At 40.4% G+C, this 18,005-nt stretch overlaps 1 protein-coding gene across 1 annotated transcript in view; it reads left to right on the forward strand.

Moving 5' to 3' along the window:
• Positions 1-18,005, forward strand: part of CFAP54 (cilia and flagella associated protein 54) — a 291,990-nt gene that overhangs the window by 261,097 nt on the left and 12,888 nt on the right. The window contains exon 67 of the mRNA XM_032416199.1: positions 8,438-8,512. Coding sequence (XP_032272090.1) covers positions 8,438-8,512 — 75 coding nt within the window. The remainder of the gene's footprint in view (positions 1-8,437; positions 8,513-18,005) is intronic.

Consider the following 18,005-nt stretch of genomic DNA (forward strand, 5'->3'; position numbering starts at 1 on the left):
AGCATGGATGTCATTTTACGTAATTATTTATGTGACTTTTTACTTCATCAAAGCATAGGAACTAAACTTGAACGTTGTGGTTCTTCTGTTCTCTATTTTCTCTCTTTAGAGTATCAGATATGATCCAACTTTTTTGGACACATAGGTAGTGTTTCCTTCAAAGCTCTCCTAAGCTTACCAATTATAAGAATCTGATGGTGAATGAATACAAAGGCAATCTAGAGAAATCATCCAGATATCACTGTGAATCCCAAGAAACAATGCTCTGTAACTTTATATTATTCTTTTACTCTTCATTCTTAAGTCTATTGTTTGAACATTTTTATTACTTAAGAAATGTGTGAAGAAAAACTAGAAAGTACAGAGAAGCATATCTTTCAGACCCTTTCTATGCATACGTATTTTTCGAACAACAACAAAAAAGGTTACACATCTTAATGGTGTATTATTATTTTGATCACACAGTTGAGTGGTTTCTGTGGTGATTGATGGAATGTGTTTGGAGAAGAGGGTCATTTCTCTTTTAGCCTTCCTAAGTTCTGAACCTGGTTGAGGAACGGGATGTAGGAGATGGATAGTGGAGATCAAAATATCAGCATCATTAACTGATAAAGCTGATTAGCGCACATGGCTTTAGGTCTGTTACCAAACGAGCTTAGTAGTATCTCACCCCTGAATGAGCCAGACTTGCCCACCTACCCACATGTATAACTATAGGATTGCCCACTACCCTTCCGTCCCCACCAGGCTCACTGTACACAGGAGCCGAGACCAACAGTTCTGCAGGCAGGGTGCCTCCAAAAATATAAGCAAAGATTGCCCAGAAGGGGCTGAACCTACCATGTTCTTTTGCTTTTTCCAAACTCACCAATCAGATAAGTCACTATACTTTTCTGGCAGTAAATTAGCTACAAGTCTGAAAGAAGCCTGAAGTCTCCTCGTTCCGGAGTGGAGTGGCAATTCCTTACCCTCTTTGGAAATGAGAGGAACAGAGAAATATTTGTTCTCCCCTAATCACTTGCTCTTTGAATTTCCATTTGCACATTAATCCAATTTCTTGAGTTATAGATTCTGTAGTTATTGTGGCCATTTTTAAAATTAAATAGCTCTATAGGACTTACTGAAAAGGGACAGTCTCCGACCCAACCTCTCCTCACTCTGCAGTCCTGCTCTGCAGAGGCAGCTGTTTTCAACTCTTTCAGCTGTTTCTCATTATTTACCTCCAGGCGTACAGTAATATGTAGTATCAGTCATGAAAACGAGGTAAAAGCCTTCGAATCCAAGTGGGACAACTGAGGCCCTGCTCCAGGTCTCCTCAGGGCAGCAACCAGGCTGGTGGCACATCCATCATATGAAATATCACCAGTCACAGTAGCAGGAGGGAAGAAAGGGGGCAAATCACACACTAGCTCTTAAGGTTTCCGTCATATCACTTCTACTATATTTCATTGGCCAAATAAGTCACATGCTACGGCTTGGAAGGAGAAAAGCCAGAAATACTGATGAACAGTGCTAGAAGTTACAAATAATTATTCTTTTTTTCTTGGATGTATCAATTTGAGATAATATCTGTTGATTTGATTATGATATATAAGGATTTAATTCACTTATACTTCTCCCCAACTTCTCCTTTCCCCTTTCCCGGGTATTGTTACATCACAGAGTTTGGTTAAATCGATATCCAGCATTTACATTATTACAGCCAAGTCAGATAGTGTACTAAGGTTATTTTTCTTTCCTGTATATGCTTTGATTCTTCTTGACTTGTCTTTTTTCCTTAACTTTCTTCTGACCATTACATCAGAATTTTCACATGTTCACCCATAGACTTTTACCCAAGTGTTCATGCTTATCAAATCCTGTCTCAGTTCCTTTATCTCTTCCGCTTTAGCTGAGGACTGCCTACCCAAGAGTGCCTGCTACACAGCTCTAGTTCTGGGACCTCCCTTTGCTGCTTTCCTGGTTGAACTCCCAGCCGGTTGGGGCCCGGCTCTTGTTTTTCCTCTCTGCAAGCTTTTAGGATCTTCCCTTCATATTTGGTCTGCTGTACCTTTTTTCCTTAATTCACTTTTTGCTAGGTTAATATTCAATTACCAATAGCAAAACATTTTTAATTCTTAAAGAATAGTATTGGTATAGCTCTTTTTTGGTCTTTTTTCTAATTTTTGTTTTTTACCATTTTAACCTTTTCTTTTTATTGAAGTATAGTTGACACATGATGTCATGTTAGTTTCAGTGTAGCTTTAGCCCTTTTTTACTGTTTTCCTCATCTGTGCACTCATATGAAAGCATAAAAGTTGGCAACTCTCCTGATTTTTAGAGTATACTTGTTTGCATTTTGAGCCTGAATTTACCAGTAGAGTGAGTGAATGCATTTTTCATTATTGTGAAAGCAACAAGCGCAGCTGTAAGAGGATTCATCAGGAAAGAACAGTTAGCCTTTGTGGAATGCCACTTTCCCATACTTACAACTCCTCTGCTATGTGCTTGGATTTATCATAGAACTGATGTCTTAGATTTTGGGTTGTACATCCCAAAAATCTTTTCAGTGTCTTGGTATGTTACTATATGAATTACTGGATGTTTCATGGTATTACTGATATACTGAGTACTTATAATCTCCTAATAGATCAGATATCTCAAACCCATGAGATTATATATATTATAAAATAATAATTATAACATACATATTTTTATAAAGTGTATGGTTGCCCTTTTACATCTGTTTTCAAGAAGAACTCAGCTCTGGTGTCATTTTTGCACTTCTTTTGTAGATCACTTAATAATCACAGTTTTTCAGTTGTAGACCAAACATATCAGATTGCTGTTTTTGAGCCATAGTCTAGAATATTCTTTGCTGAAATTGTCCCCGAATCCACTTCTAGATAGTTCATATATGGAAAATGGTTATTTTCTCCTGAACCCATTTGTTTTTTTAGCTTAGATTGTCTGAGGCAGGAGAGTGAGCATCCATAAAAGCAGGGAGTCTAGGTTGTGCTCTGCCACTCAGTTTTCCTACCTAGGGTCAGTCACTTAAACTTTTCTGGGATTAATTTTCTTCTCATCTCTAAAAATGATCATTTCATTAAATGGAGATGGAGAGTTGTGCCCCTTGGTTGGAATGTGAGTCATCAGAATTTCCCTGTGTGTCCGATGTGGGTATCAAATTTATCACAATGAGCCCAGTGTCTCAGTCAAGGGGTTGACTATGAGTATAAACAAATACCAAATAAATGGGGGTACGGGGGAGCATTTGAATGTAAGCAGAGGGAGGAATCCAGAGGCCCTACCTTGACTTAACCACAGTTTGTGGCTTGCTTTCATGTCCTAATGGAATGGTATATGTGAGTGGATCAGTCCTTGAGTAAAACAAACTGCTTTCATTCCTGATGTTCTCTGCTCTGTCTTTGAATTTGTCTTATTCTTCAATTTAGAAAATGTTTCTTCAGCTTTAAGTAGGGCATTTTCAGCTATGTTTCAGTTCTGTTGGTTCTATGTATGAGAGAATGTCATCAAATGGAAGACAAATTGATATTTGTTTAGGTGAATTGGCAAACAGAGTAGTTCAGAACATTTGAAAAGTTGAGAAATAGAAGGAATATATAAAGTTTTCTTTTTTTCCAGTATGCCAACTGGAACTTAAAAAAGGGCAGCTATATTCTGTGTTATAACACATCTCATTGACTAAATCTGCCCGTTCGTTGTCATGACAACCTTCACCTGGCGCTAATAAGAAGTTAACTAGGGCACTTGAAGAGATCGATTCTGGTCTGGAATTGGACAGGATTTCATAACCTCTATAATCTATTATATTTATTTCTATCACAGTATAGATTTTTGGTGGGTTATTAAGTAGAAGGGCCCAGAAAATGTGCCTTTGGTTGATATGGGGGATAATGAATCTTATTCTCTTTCTTATTCCCTTCCCTTTTTTACCCCCCCCCCCCAAAAAAAAAGCCTATAGTCTGGAATAAGCTAAGAAATTCAGAACACAGATATTAATTTAAGAGGTATTGAGAGGGTTATAGAACAGGTATTCTAATCACTTCTGGCTTGAAAACTATGTATGTCCTTCTAAAATGAACAACACTGGCTCAGAATGACTGAGTTATTTTAACCTGTCATTCATAGCTTTAGGAGTATCTTCAGAGCTTACCAGGGACTTTACAGCGTATGAAAGATGTAAACAATCCTGACTTTAAGAGACAAACACCTTGTTTGGAACGATAGCATACTGATATGAAAAGCCTAAAAATATGTTTACCAATTCACCTAAGGTTAGTTCAGCAAACATTTATGGGATGCCTGGATTGTACCAAGGCAATTAAAATTTGTATATAGTCGGGGTGCCTGAGTGGCTCCATCGGTTAAGCGTCAAGACTCTTGATTTTGGCTCAGGTCATGATCTCAGGGTTGTGAGATCGAGCCCCATGTTGGGCTCTGCGCTGGGCATGGAGCCTGCTTAAGATTCTCTCTCTCTCCCCCTCTGCCACACCCCTCAAAATAAAATCTTAAAAAAGATTAGTATATAGTCAACATATCCCAAATATCAAAGTACTATGAAAACAGAAAAAAATACAATTGGACATTAGCATCAATTAACAAATTCTTTTTGAAGAACTATTATGTGCAAAAATTTTCCAGGCTTGGGAAGGAGATAAGGACATAACAGAAATCAGTACAGTTAGGTCTTTGTCATGGAGGAGCTTAATCATTGTATGAGTCTGGCCATAAGTACCCAGATGTCATGCATAATGAGCCCAGCCACCTGGTGGTTCTCTTTTAGCAAAATTCAAAGAAACATCAATCTGATGTTCAAAACCATTGAAAATAATCTAAGTCTTTATGGAGTCTCTCATAAGAACATAAACCATTACAGGGAATCTTTTCATAATACATAGCAAAACTTCTCTTAAATCTTTTCCCCAACTGTCGTGTTCTTTAGTATCCACATCCACACGTGGCCCTCTGACAAAATACCTCCAAACACCCTGTACCTTTACTGTATTGTTTTGGCAGTTATGTGTTTATGGGTCTCTTCCTCTCTCTTTACTGCAAATTCCTTTGCTGGGTGTCTTATTCATCATCTTATCTCCAATATCTAACCTAGCGCCTGACACACAGTGCCTCTCGAGTACTTGCTTGGGAAGCTTCTAGTTGGAGGGCCCTCATAGCAGACTGAGGATACAGCAAGAGAAGGGATGTGAAGTCAGGGACTGAATGTTCTACTCGGGACAATGAGCTATCTGTTGTGGTGGGAGAACGGGGGAATGCAGTGGGAGATGGGGTTGAAGAGGTGGGTGGAACGAAGTGCTTCCTCCTCTCTGAGTCACCACATGGTACTGTTAAGAGTCCATCTCTCCTTTTCTTCCCACTAGACCATCAATCAGCTGCTTAAGGACTCTCTTCTTGTCTTTTCATTACCAGTTTATGGCACTTAGGATGCATATAGTAGGCGTTGAATGAAAAAATGGTGAGTGAACTTTGTTCTGTAGCAAGGGCCAGGAGAAGGCAGGGCTGGGTACGGGTGGTAGGAGAGGGAGGGGGCAGCACCTGAAAGGACTTCTCATGATCCACCCTGTGATTTGCGGAGATGTGTGGTGGCGTGGCCCTGGTGGCATGTGAGGGAGGGATGAGGGAAGCAAGAGTTTGGAGGATGGAAAACAATTTAGGAAGTTTTTTTCCATAGGTGAAAGAAGATGAGGATTTCAACTAAGTCAAAGAGTCGGCATGGTTATTTTTGAAGTAACTCAGAAAACCATCATAGAATCATCAGATGCTCCTTTTTAAGGGAAAAATGGCAAAGATTGAACAAGGGTTATTCTGTGTCCTCCCAGCCCCTTGCCAATCGTGCACAGTATACCTCTGGCAGCTTTCTGCCTGGTGTGATGAGCTCAAGGCTACATTTCTGTGGTAGCCGAGCATCCAATCAGCCAACTACTGATATTTGTAATGGTTTACTGCAAATAATGCCAAAGAAATAGGATGTTGTTGAGGTGAAATTTCTGCTTGATAAATGTTGAGACAGGGAGCAGAAGGCATTTATTTATCAGGTAACATTGCTGTCTTCATCTGTTATGTGAAATGATTAATGATATAGACAATCTCATTTTGCTTGATAGCTCTTGATGAAATCATGACAGTAACGCATCATGGCTGTTATTGAAACATTTCCTATAGGGAGGAAATATACTTTAACCAGTCCTGAGAGCTCAATTAGAAATATAGAAATATTCTATAATATATAAATATTCTGTAAATAAGAGGAGTATCAGAGTGCAACCAGTCCTGAGAACTCGATTAGAAATACAGAAATATAGATAAATAAGAGGAGTATCAGTGTTCAGACAGAGGAGTATCCTTTCTGTCTTAAAGTGGACCAAGAGCCTGGGAGGTTCATCATAGCAAAGTAGTATATCCTGATCAGTGCTGGATACCCTGCTTGCCCTCCACCTTCTTTGGTCCCACTGAAGCTGGCCCACTTCTCGCCATGATCACTTCCTGCCTAAACAGTTTGAGTAGCCTCCTAGCTAATTTATCTTTCTCTTGTCTCTTTCTGAGCCCAGTTCACCTTAAAACTGTGGCCAGAAGTATCTTTTTTAAAGCAATTTGATCATTATTTCCTCAGACCAGTGCCTCTCAGTTTCCTTACTTTTACATGTCCTGTTATAAGTTCACCTCTCCAGCCTTATTTCTCATCACTCTCACTGCCATGCTTCCTATACACACCCACAGTAATGACCATATCAGATCCTTGAATATCCACTGTTCTCCCTCCATGTGGAATGCCCTTGTCCCCATTCTCTGCCAGTGAAATCCTACTATTCATTCAAGACTCATTTCACATGACCCTTCCTCCAAGAAGTCTTCCCTGTTCCTTACACTTCCTCTCTCCCACCTCTAGTTTCCTCTAACATATTCCTATCCATGTTCTGACCACATTCTACTTCGTATTTTATTTAGGAGTGTACGAATCTATTCTTCTCAGCTATTGTACACTTTGTGAGGATAGGGTCTGTTTCTTCATCTTTGTGTTCCACAGCATCTTGAATATATTTGTTAAATTGAATTAGCAATAGCTTTGGAACTCTAAAATGTGATCTTTTCTATATTCATGTATTTATTAAAACTTAAATATAATATGGTTTGGGGCTGTGAATTCTATTGTTTGTTTCTGTATTTTAAGATTTTAAAAATTAGTGTAACTTTATCATTTTCATATTTCTGAATGCTGGTACACGTGTGTATTAAACAACCATAAAAGTGTATTGTTGCTGGACCTGGCAACATCACAAAGTAGGCAGAGTTTCTCTCTGACAGTCTTATAGTCATGACTCCTTTAGCTGTAAGTAAAGAAAGGCTACTTAAACTGGTTCAAGTAAAGCAGGTGTGGGGGAAGGCAGTATGTGACAGGGTACGATAAGCTCATACATAAGGACTGGAAACCAAACACAGTGGGCCTCACAGAAAAATGGAACTGGTGAGTCGGGAGCCAAGACGGTGCCTTTTTTTTTTTAAGATTTTATTTATTTATTTGAGAGAGAGAGAGAATGAGAGAGAGAGCACATGAGAGGGGGGAGGGTCAGAGGGAGAAGCAGACTCCCTGCCAAGCAGGGAGCCCGATGTGGGACTCGATCCAGGGACTCCAGGATCATGACCTGAGCCGAAGGCAGTCACTTAACCAACTGAGCCACCCAGGCACCCCAAGACGGTGCTTAATTACGGGGAGGGGGGTGGCGGGGTGTAAGTTCTCACACATCTGTTCCCTTCTCTTACTCATCTTACATCTAGCCCAATGGCTGCCTTTTCCACGTTTGTCTCAGGACCTTCAGCTCCTATCGTCAGTACTCACTATAGCTGTCTTCTCTTGCCCTTCCTTATATGAAATTACGATGACAGAGAATCTGACTGACTGACTCCTGCCCATGGGTAGATCCGTCTGCGGTCAGAGGTCCACACATAAACATGGCTGTGTCCACACAGTAGGGCCATGCCAGTGTCGTCAGCAATGGACAACGTATGATACGGACTTTTGGTTCCTTTTCATTTACTCTCTCCATTTCTTTCTCAATTCTCAACCATTCTTCTCTGCTTAAATCCCTTCCTGGGGTCTGAATCTCTTTATCCCCAGGTTCTCTTCTCAGAAGAAAAGTGACTTTCCAAAACCTTATTCTGGTGTGAATTCTGTAACGTATGAATTTTAACAATGAAATAATGTATCATTCATAAGTAAATCTTATCTGTTGTGGCCATCCTGTGTCCTTTCAAATAACCTTAATTATATGAGGGATTGTGACCTATGAGTCCCTCTAAATCTTCTCCTGGGAATGAGGGTTAGGTGGTGATGCAAGAAAAGACAAATGAAATAGTTTATGACTAAAATATCTAGTAGTTTACCAGTAAGTTCAACCTCACTTTATTGTTTTCTTATTTCTAGAACATGATTATTGAATGTTGCTCTGAAATAATAAATCTGTTTTTGACTGATGGAGATGTAATACCATTGTCTGAGGTACGTATCTTTTTGAAAATGTATCTGATTCTCTCACAAGTATTATTGTTGCTATGGAAACAGAAATACAGAAGACATCTATTATGAAAGTATCAAGAGCCTAACCCTCCTTAATTAATGTGAAGAAGTGATAAACAGGAGTTTATAATAGCATGTTATTTTGGTTAAAAATATTCTTTGTTAAAAAATCAAGTACAGAGAATTACGAAGAGGATAATTTTAAAATCATCTCAAATCTACTATTCAGAGAATAATCAACTACGGGCATTTTGGAGAATATCTCAAATTTTTTCCATGTACAGATAAACCTTAGAATTTTTACATCAATGGGATTTACTGTACATGCATTCTGTAGCTTGTTTTTTTTTATATAACAATAGTGTTATGGAGATACTTTTATGTGGAAAGTCTACTTTGTCATGTTTAATGCTTGCGTAATAGCCTCTTTTGTATATTTTTTGTCAGGCTCTATTTACACAACTAGATTTTTATTCTTGAATCTTGAGGTTGATGGATTCTAGCATATACATATTTCACCCTTCTGTATTATCTCCTCAGAGTTATTTCTTAGGAGTACATTTTTGGAGTAAAAAAATGTATATGCTTTTTTATTATGGTAAGATATACATAATATAAAATTTATACTTTTAAACACTTCTACATATACACTTCAATGGCGTTAAGTACATTCACAATGCTGTGCAACCGTCTCCACCATCCATCTCCAGAATTTCTCACCATTCTAAACAGAAACTTTGTGCCCATTAAATAGTAACTCCCCATTCCGTCTTCTCCCAGCTCCTGGTAACCTCCATTCTACTTTCTGCTTCTATTGTACTATTTGCCCATTCTAGATACCTGCACATAAGTGGAGTCATACATAGGATCCTGTGTGGTGGGCTTATTCCACTTAGCACAGTGTTTTCAAAGCTCATTCTTGTAGCATGTGTCACTACATCCCTTCTTAAGGCTTGATAATATTCCACTCTGTGGATGTACCACATTTGTTTATGCATTCTTTTGTAGGTAGTCATTTGAGTCATTTCTCCCTTTTGGCTGTTGTAAATAACGCTGCTATGAACATGGGTGTACAAGAGTTTGCTCTCTCATTGGCAGTAGATGAGAGGGTCAGTTTCCCCACATATTCATCTACACAGGCTCTCCCCGCCTACTTCCCCTCTCTCTTCCCTTTCCCCTTCTTTTCCCTCTCTTTCTTGTCTTTGTCCTTCCCTTTTGCTAACCATTCCAGGCATGCTAAGTGAAAAAAAAAAATGACATTTTCAGTTATTTCATATTTATTAATAATCTGGCCAAATATAGTTTATATGTTTGTTGGCAATCAGTGTCTCTCCTTTTGTGAAATAGTACTCATTCATTTAGTCAATCAACAGATCTTTAGAGCGAGCTGTGCATGTGTCAGGAACCCCTTTCTAAGACCCTGGAGAACCAGCTGCGAACGAGCTGCAAGGACCTTGCTCTCTTGGAGCTGCCATTTTTGTGGAAGGAAATAGTAAATAATAGTAATAAATCAGTAAGCAGGATAATTTCAGATTTTGTTAAGTGATATGAAAGAAAAAACAGAGTGATATGTTAGAGTAGGGTCAGGTCAGCAAACTACAGCCTGTGAATTCTATCTGGCCCACTGCCCATTTCGTAAATAACATTTTATTGGAACACAGGATGCGCATTTGTTTATTTGTGATCTCTAGCTGCTATGAGCTATAGCAGCAGAGTTGGGTAGTTTTGAGAGAGACCATATAGCCCAGAAAGGCTAAATTATTTATTTTCTGGCCCTTTACAGGAAAAAAAAAGTTTGCTAGCCCCTGTGATAGAAGGTAACAGGGAATGGGGCAACAGTTTAGATAGGGAGGTCCGGGAAGATCTCTCTTAGGAGATGACATTTGAAGTAAGAACTGAAATATTACACTATGTTTCTCCCACTAGATCACTATCTTCTTGGATCAGGAGCAGTACTATCTTAATTTTTGAATACTTTGAAGTGCCTAGTACAGTGTATCACTTGGTTACTCTTTCTTGAATTGAATTAAATTCCCTTTAGTTTTAAATATCTGAAATTTAATATTTGACTTAATTTTTTTTTTCATTTGGCCATTCATGTCCTTTTCCTATTTTTTAAATGGGAACCTAATTTTTGTATTATGGAAATACATAGATTTACCATGGAAGACATTATAATAAAAATCAAGTTTAATCTAATTTCATACAAACTCTGGTTAAAAATAGGTCACAGAAGAAGGAGTTGCTATTTTAAGACATACGATTTATAGCACTAATGGGCTTGGGCATCTGACAGAACTGGGTTGGAATCCCAGCCTTGAATCTTACTAGTTGTACGACCACAGGCAAGTTATTTAATTTCCCTAAGCTTCAGCTTTCTCATATGTAAAGTGGGGGTAGTAATGCCGACCCTTCACAGCTGTGAGGACTAAAAGAAATAATACACGTTAAGTATTTGGAATAGGGCCTCACACAAATAAATGTTTGGTAATTATTAGCTGTTTAGGCATCATCATCACACCTACTATGGTCCTGCCTTCCACGTGTGAATTCTTCATCCCCTAGTCAACTAATTTCAAAGAGGTTTTTAGGATCCAAATTTGTTTTGATACATTGATAGAAAAGGAGAGGAACAGTGTTAAAGATAGAGAAAGATGGGGCGCCTGGCTGGCTAAGTAGGTGGAGTGTGTGACTCTTGATCTTAGGGTTGTAAGTTCTAGCCCCACAGTGGGTATAGCGATTACTTTAAAAAAAAATCTTAAAAAAAAAAAAGAGAGAAAGAACCAGGAACCATTTTTTTTTGTGATGTAAATCACTGTTGAATCCTAGAGGCATGAGATCAGTGCGCGGGATCCTGACTTGAGATCCCCCGCAGGGAAAAGACCCACTAGTCCAAGAGAAGGTGCCCCCCACTTGAACCCCATACCAATACTTCCCCTGAAAGCAAGACTTGCCTACTAGTGCTGGGGTGGGGCATGGGAATTCCCAAGCCTGTTCCACAAAGCAAACTGTTAGACAAACAAAATGACATGCCTTCGTGAAGCTGTTTTTGTCACTGAGATGGGATCTCGCCGTGCAGTTTGGTCCCTTAGTGAGCATACCTGTTACGGTTGCCTTTGCCTCTGCTGTGTCTTCCTAATTAAAACAAATATTGCCACACACAGCCTGTGACAAAAAAAAATTGAGAATAGCAAGAAGGTGGAGGAAGGAAATGAGCTCTCTGTGCTAACCAAGGGAATAAATGACCATTAGGTTTCATTTCTGGTGTACCAGCAACAAAGTAATCCTTTCCTTGCCTACATAGGTTCAAATTATTGCAGTTTCCAGGTTGTCAGGTAGGAGTCAAACATGATGCTAAAAATATGCTTTCTGTTCTTGCGGTTACTGACCGCGAGGAGGACTAAGTCATTATATAGAACTGTCTGCTCATCAGTAATTATTGACTTCCAACTGCACACAGAACATTGGTGTGTAGATACTTTATTGCTGTGAAAGCAGCAGAGATTAAAGGTCCTGTGTTCAGCTAAATTAAATATTTTCCTATTGGTTCACATGATACAAATAAATTTACCGTGTATGTGTGTGTGTTTGTGTTTGTGTGTGTGTGTGTGAACCGAACTGACTGCAGTCATACAGAATCAGTATGGAAGGAAATTCCTAGGAGCAGATCCTGGTTCAAAGGTGGAAAAGATGATTCTAAGCCAAGAGATAAGCCCCACTGTATAAGAAGATTGCAAACTAGTTTTTCTTGGCTGCATGAATTTGGTAGGATTTCTTTTAGTTCAGGATCTCTAGCTAGACCTAGCATAGTGCCTGACAGATAATAATGATAATCATTAATGCAAATGCTACTGCTAGTAATAATTTTTATTGGGCAATGGTATGTGCAGACACTACTCAGTGTTTTAAATATGGTATCTCATTGCATATTGCAAGAACTCTGTGAAGTTGGTTACTATTATTATCCCCACATTAGAAATGAAGAAATTAAGCAGCATGTTGGGATCTCACACTTGTAAGTGGAGGAGGCAGGAGTCAAAGACAGTTCTGCTTCAGTCTGGGATCTGCATCTTTCACTAAATTATACCCAGCAAATGTTTCATTAGAATAGGGAGCAGATGCTACAGGGAATTGAGGAGTGAGAGAGTGAAAGTTGCAGGTGTAGATGAATCTTCGGGAAGGTTTGGGTGAGAAGTCTGCAGGGGTAGAGGAACGGCTGGAGGGGGCCCGTCAGGAGGGCACTAGGATGGGAAGTGTGATGAGGGAAAAGAGCTAAGAGGGGTGGAGGTTGCCTCTCTAGAAGAGATAAGGACAAACAATGGAGGAGGGCCTTTGGAGAGGGGGTGGGAACAGAAAAACATGACAGCACGAGCAAGAGAACTGACTGGGAACAGAGGAAAGACCTCTTTCTCTAGGTCTTGGGGTGGCAGATGAAGGTGAGTGGGGGCGTGAGTGAGTGTGGAAGAAAAGGGTGGGAGAAGCTGGGGCAGTTCACACCCAGAGGTTTTCACTTACTCTGTGAAGTGGAGGCAAGTTTACCTGCTGTGGAGAAGGTGGGGGGTTGAGGGCATGGTCTTCCAAGGGAAAGAGGAAGGTCTTGAGTATTCACAGTCGTTGGGTGTGATGAGGGAGGAAGCTGAGCAAGGACAAATACGAGGATCGAAGGTCACACTGAGATTTAGAGATCATACATTTGTTGGGGTACCAGGTGGCTTGGCTTGTGGGTTTTCTCCAACCCCCTTGCCTTCCTGGACACAGGAGAGGAAAATGCCAACAGAGGCAAATGCGGGAGGAGAATACTAGCAAGGCAGCTGACAGCATGTGAGAGGCCTCACAGCCATGAATTTACCTTATAATAGATCCAAAAACTCCTCCCTTCTGTTCTGAGAAAGCACCAAGATGGCCTGATGTCTGCCATTGTTTCTCAAGCCCCAGTTGCACATAAAATAGTTTATTATGCAATATATTTTCTTAAAAATAACTTGAATTTAACATAAAAAATCGTTAATGACAGGTAAGTTCTAAGGACTTCCATGACATTATTATGTACATTATCTATGTGTGTTCCTTTTCACATGGCTGAATTTAGTGCACACATGTTCTCTTATTTCTGATTCCTAAAATGATCATTTTTTGATGTATTTATGTTCAGATATTGACATCATCCGAGTGCTGGTCACTAAAATAATTATCTTTAAGAAGGTTTGGGTAAGAAGTGTGGAGAGGGTAGAAGAACAGGTAGAGGGAGACACAGAGTCACAGATATATTAACCTATCTTAGTTTAGTCATTAGCATCATTAATTTTATGTCTGATGTATTGATTCTATCATGTGACCACCTATACCTTATGACCTCTTTTGACCTTATGACCCTGGCTATCAGCTGGAGGATCGCTCCACAATGCTAGCATCTTATCTTTTGCTAGGTTACCATGTAAAAATGGGAAATAACACGTCTAATCTGTTAACCTAACCCAGACTGCCTTCTTGTTATCATTGCCTCTCAGGCCCATGGTTTAGATCCCTGTACTTAGTTCTTACCAGAATGTGTTCTAATGATGTGCTTCCATATTGGTCTCCCCTACTAGAGCAGATTGGGTTTTATATAATAAGACTGGATCTTACTACATTTTTATGCTCATTGCCTTGCCCACTGCTGGCTTCCACAGAGGTTTTTAATAAATGTTTTTGAAATGAACGAGTGCTCTTGATGCATTTTCCAGAGATCCCCCTGGGTTGCAGTTCTAGTCCAGACATTATCAGTGACTTTGGGCTCATCAACTCCATGCATTTGAATAGTAAACATTTGACAAGTGCATCCACTTTGCCAGCCATTGGACTGGACATTGGGATACAGAGGTAAAAGCCAGAGTCCCAGCCTTCGGTTTAGTGGGGGAGACAGGCAAATACAGAAGTAATTACAGTACAGGGTAAAACAGAGGCCTGGGGGCCAGACAACTCTCCTCAGGAATAATCTCAGTTAATATTCTGGTATTATCTTGACATAATTCTGAAGGTGAGAAATTCCCTGTGATATCTTTTAAGAAAGGGTTTAATAGTTCCCTATAAGAAATCAAGTTAGTAGAAGCTCCTGTGGCCCATGGTTCAGAGTTTTAATTACTTTGGAAAATGATTGGGAGGCAGTAGAGAATCCTTAGGTAGATATAAACATGATCAAGGGTGCCCGTGAACGCCTGTTCCTCTGATTAGGAAGACCTTTGAAAGACGAGGCAGAAAACCCAAGTCTTAGTTTTGGCAGCAGGCTCAGTGGTAAAGGCATGATTTAAGGCTTTGTTCATGGGGATGTAGAGAACAGAACAAATCCCAAAAGCCCTGGATACGAAAATAAAGACAGAAGTTTAAAAAAAGAAAAGAAAAGAAAAAGCCAACATCAGCTCAGTTATAAGCTGCAGCTGAGTACATGGCACGGTGCTGGCCCCAAAGGAGGAACCCGAAGTGAGAAAGACAGGAGTCCTTGCCCTGAAGAGGCTGACAGTCTAGAAGGAAGGAATGTGGCTAGTGCTTAACGAAGACCATGGTTGTGATTTTCAATGGATGACTGTTTCGCATAAAAGTAGGAAGAAAGAGGTTAACAGAGGTTAAAAGACCTGCCCAAAGTCACTGGGGCTGGCAGACTCCAGAGCCTGGGCTCTCACCATGACCATCACGCTGAAGCCAGCAGTGTCCCCCCTTTTCAGTTGGGGCCCTCTTGGCGGGGGAGGGGCTGGACTCAGCCATACGTGGCTGAGGGAAAATGAGAGTCAGGGTGTGGTCGTTAGTGGGCAGGCTTGGGAGCCAAACTGCCCGGCTCCACATCCCAGCCCAGCTCTGATGTGCTAGTTCTGTGACCTTGGGCAAGCCTCCATGCTTCCATTTCCCTATTTGTAAAATGGGAATAAAAATCCTACTTAACCTCGGGGCGCCTGGGTGGCTCAGTTGGTTGAGCTTTTGACTCTTGGCCTCAGCTCGGGTCTCGATCTCGGGTTGTGAGTTCAGGCCCCGAGTCGGGCTCTGCGCTGGGCGTGGAGCCTACTTAAAAAAAAAAAAAAATAGTACTTAGCTCATGGGTTTGTTTTGTGGATTAAGTGAGTAATCCACGTAAACTCTCAGAATAGTGCCTGGCACCATCCTAAGCAAAACATTGTGATCATCTCAGAGCCATGTGAGCTCACGTGGAGTTAGACCCTTGTAAGTAGAGGAGTGGCTGTAGTAGAAAAACATGTGTAGCATAAAGCTCCCGAGTACCTTCCCGAAAGAGAGGCTGCAGTAATTCCAGTGCTAGGAATGACCGTGTGCATCATTTTTAGCCACATATATGTCCCATTTTCCTCTGTTCCAGTTACTATTATTATATAACAAAGCACCCCAAGCTTAGTGGCATAAAATGACCCACATTTTAATGAATATTTGGGAAGGATCTGTTTCTGCTTTATGGTATCTGGAGCATCAGCTGGGAAGACCTGAAGTTTGGGGATGATTCAGCTTCTGAGGGCTGGGATCCCTGAAGGCTCAAAGGCTAGTTTGGTTTGGTGCTTGCTGCTGGCTATTGGCCAGGGGCTGAGGGCTGGGGATGCAGAGTGGGCTGTGGGCCAGAACGTGACACGTGACCTCCGTGGGGCCGGTTGAGCATCATCAGCACAGGGTAGCGTCTGGGTTTCAGGAATGAGCCTCTCAAGAGAACTAGGCAGAAGCTCTGTCACTCTTTATGCCCCAGCTTTTTAAGCTACCTAATGACTTCTCCCTGCTAGTCCCAAATCCACCCACATTAAAGGCTGAACATAGATTCCACCTCTTGATGGGCGGAGTGTCAATGTCAAACTGTAGGAAAGGCATGGGGTCAGGAGCTATTGAAGCCATTTTGGGAAAATGCAATCTGCCCCAACATCCAGGAAAGCACTCCCAATCTGTTGGTCTCTTCCTACTCCGAGCAGAGGCCACTCCTGGCAACCTACTTAGGCAGTTTTTAAAATTAGCAACTCTGCCCAAATATGCTCAGTAACTGTCCTGAAGTTGCTCAGTGTGTTTCTACGGAGAAGGTAGAAGATAAACTAGTTGGGTTCTCAAAGCACCCTTTGAAATGACCGATGCAGGTTTCCTGGGTGGTGGATGGGGTTGCACGTGTCCCTATTTATGTGGGACAGCTCCCACTTCACTTTTTTTTTTAGGCTGTTAAATCTTAGAGAGTGATGCTAAGCTATTTAATTTCCTTTGGCTAATTTTATTACATTACCGTATGCCTCTTGGTCTTTTTTTCAACAAAACTTTCCAAATGGTGACAATAACCATACTGTCTTTTAAACTGTCATTTAATAGCATTGGGCTTAAGGTTTCACATATTCTACAGTAGGTGTTTAATAAGTATTTAAAAATTAATTTTACTAATAACTATAACTTCTTTTGGTTAAGAGTTGCAGATTTTCTTTTCCTTTTCTTCTTCTTCTGCTTTTTTTTTTTTTTTGTACCAGCCAAGAGCTGTCTGAATAGATTTTATGGGCATCTAGAATTACCTCTTTCTTCTCTGAGACATTATCATTCTGTCCTCAAGTGAAGAGTATCCTTTGTGTGTAAGTTCATGAGACATCCACTTAATATTCTTATATTCTTTTGAAGACAATGCCGGATGACATCAGTTCCATGCTGCTTTTAAAACATAGCCCCGACTTTGATTCCATCCTCTCACTCTTCACTTCTAGCTGTCAAATTTGGCTAAGGGAAAAAGGAAGCCCTTAAGAAAAGGCCAGGCTATTAATGTGCTCTTCAAAATGCTAAGAAAAGGCTAAGCTGTTTATAGCGTTTTCAAAATGCTCATCTCTCAGAGATTCGCCAGCAGTAGTGTCAAGGTGAAATACACTCTCGCTCATCATGGAACCAGAGCCTTTGTGCTGTCTGCGCTCCAAGTACTGGTCCTACTTTTGTGAGACGTGCAATGTGCTGGTGTAATGATACTTGGATGTAATTTAAACCAAAAGATAATATGAACCTGATATTGTGTATTTACTAAATGGCAAGAAGTGTGTGTACTGCTGGATCAAGGAGGCCTGGCTTCATTCAGGATAAAACTGCATTTCAGAACCAAAGGGACGACTTCCTGAAGTTTAGTCACGTTGGGTAACTTCAAAGGAGGTGAAAGGCAGGGCTATCATTAGCAAATCTGTTTACTGCTTTCCGTTTTGCTAAAAACGGAGGTAAACATTTAGCTTCATTTATCTCATTCATTTTGCTGAATGCTTTTGTCTTGATTAAAAAACTGTACCCTTAACAATGGGATTATATTTTCATTTTTGGAAGATACTGACTTTTGCCTCACATAGCTGAGTCAGTCGGTAAGCTTTGGAAGTTCTCTGCACAAATGTTTTCATATTAAAATAAATCCACAAAGAAGGAGCAGGTCTAAATTTACCCATTCTCCTTGTTAATACTTAGGACACCAGCCATTCTAGATTTTTGCTCTTCTTCTGCCTGTATCTCAGGCAGC

The sequence above is a fragment of the Phoca vitulina genome, unplaced genomic scaffold, assembly GCF_004348235.1.
Source record: "Phoca vitulina isolate PV1807 unplaced genomic scaffold, GSC_HSeal_1.0 scaffold19, whole genome shotgun sequence".
Classification (NCBI taxonomy): domain Eukaryota; kingdom Metazoa; phylum Chordata; class Mammalia; order Carnivora; family Phocidae; genus Phoca; species Phoca vitulina.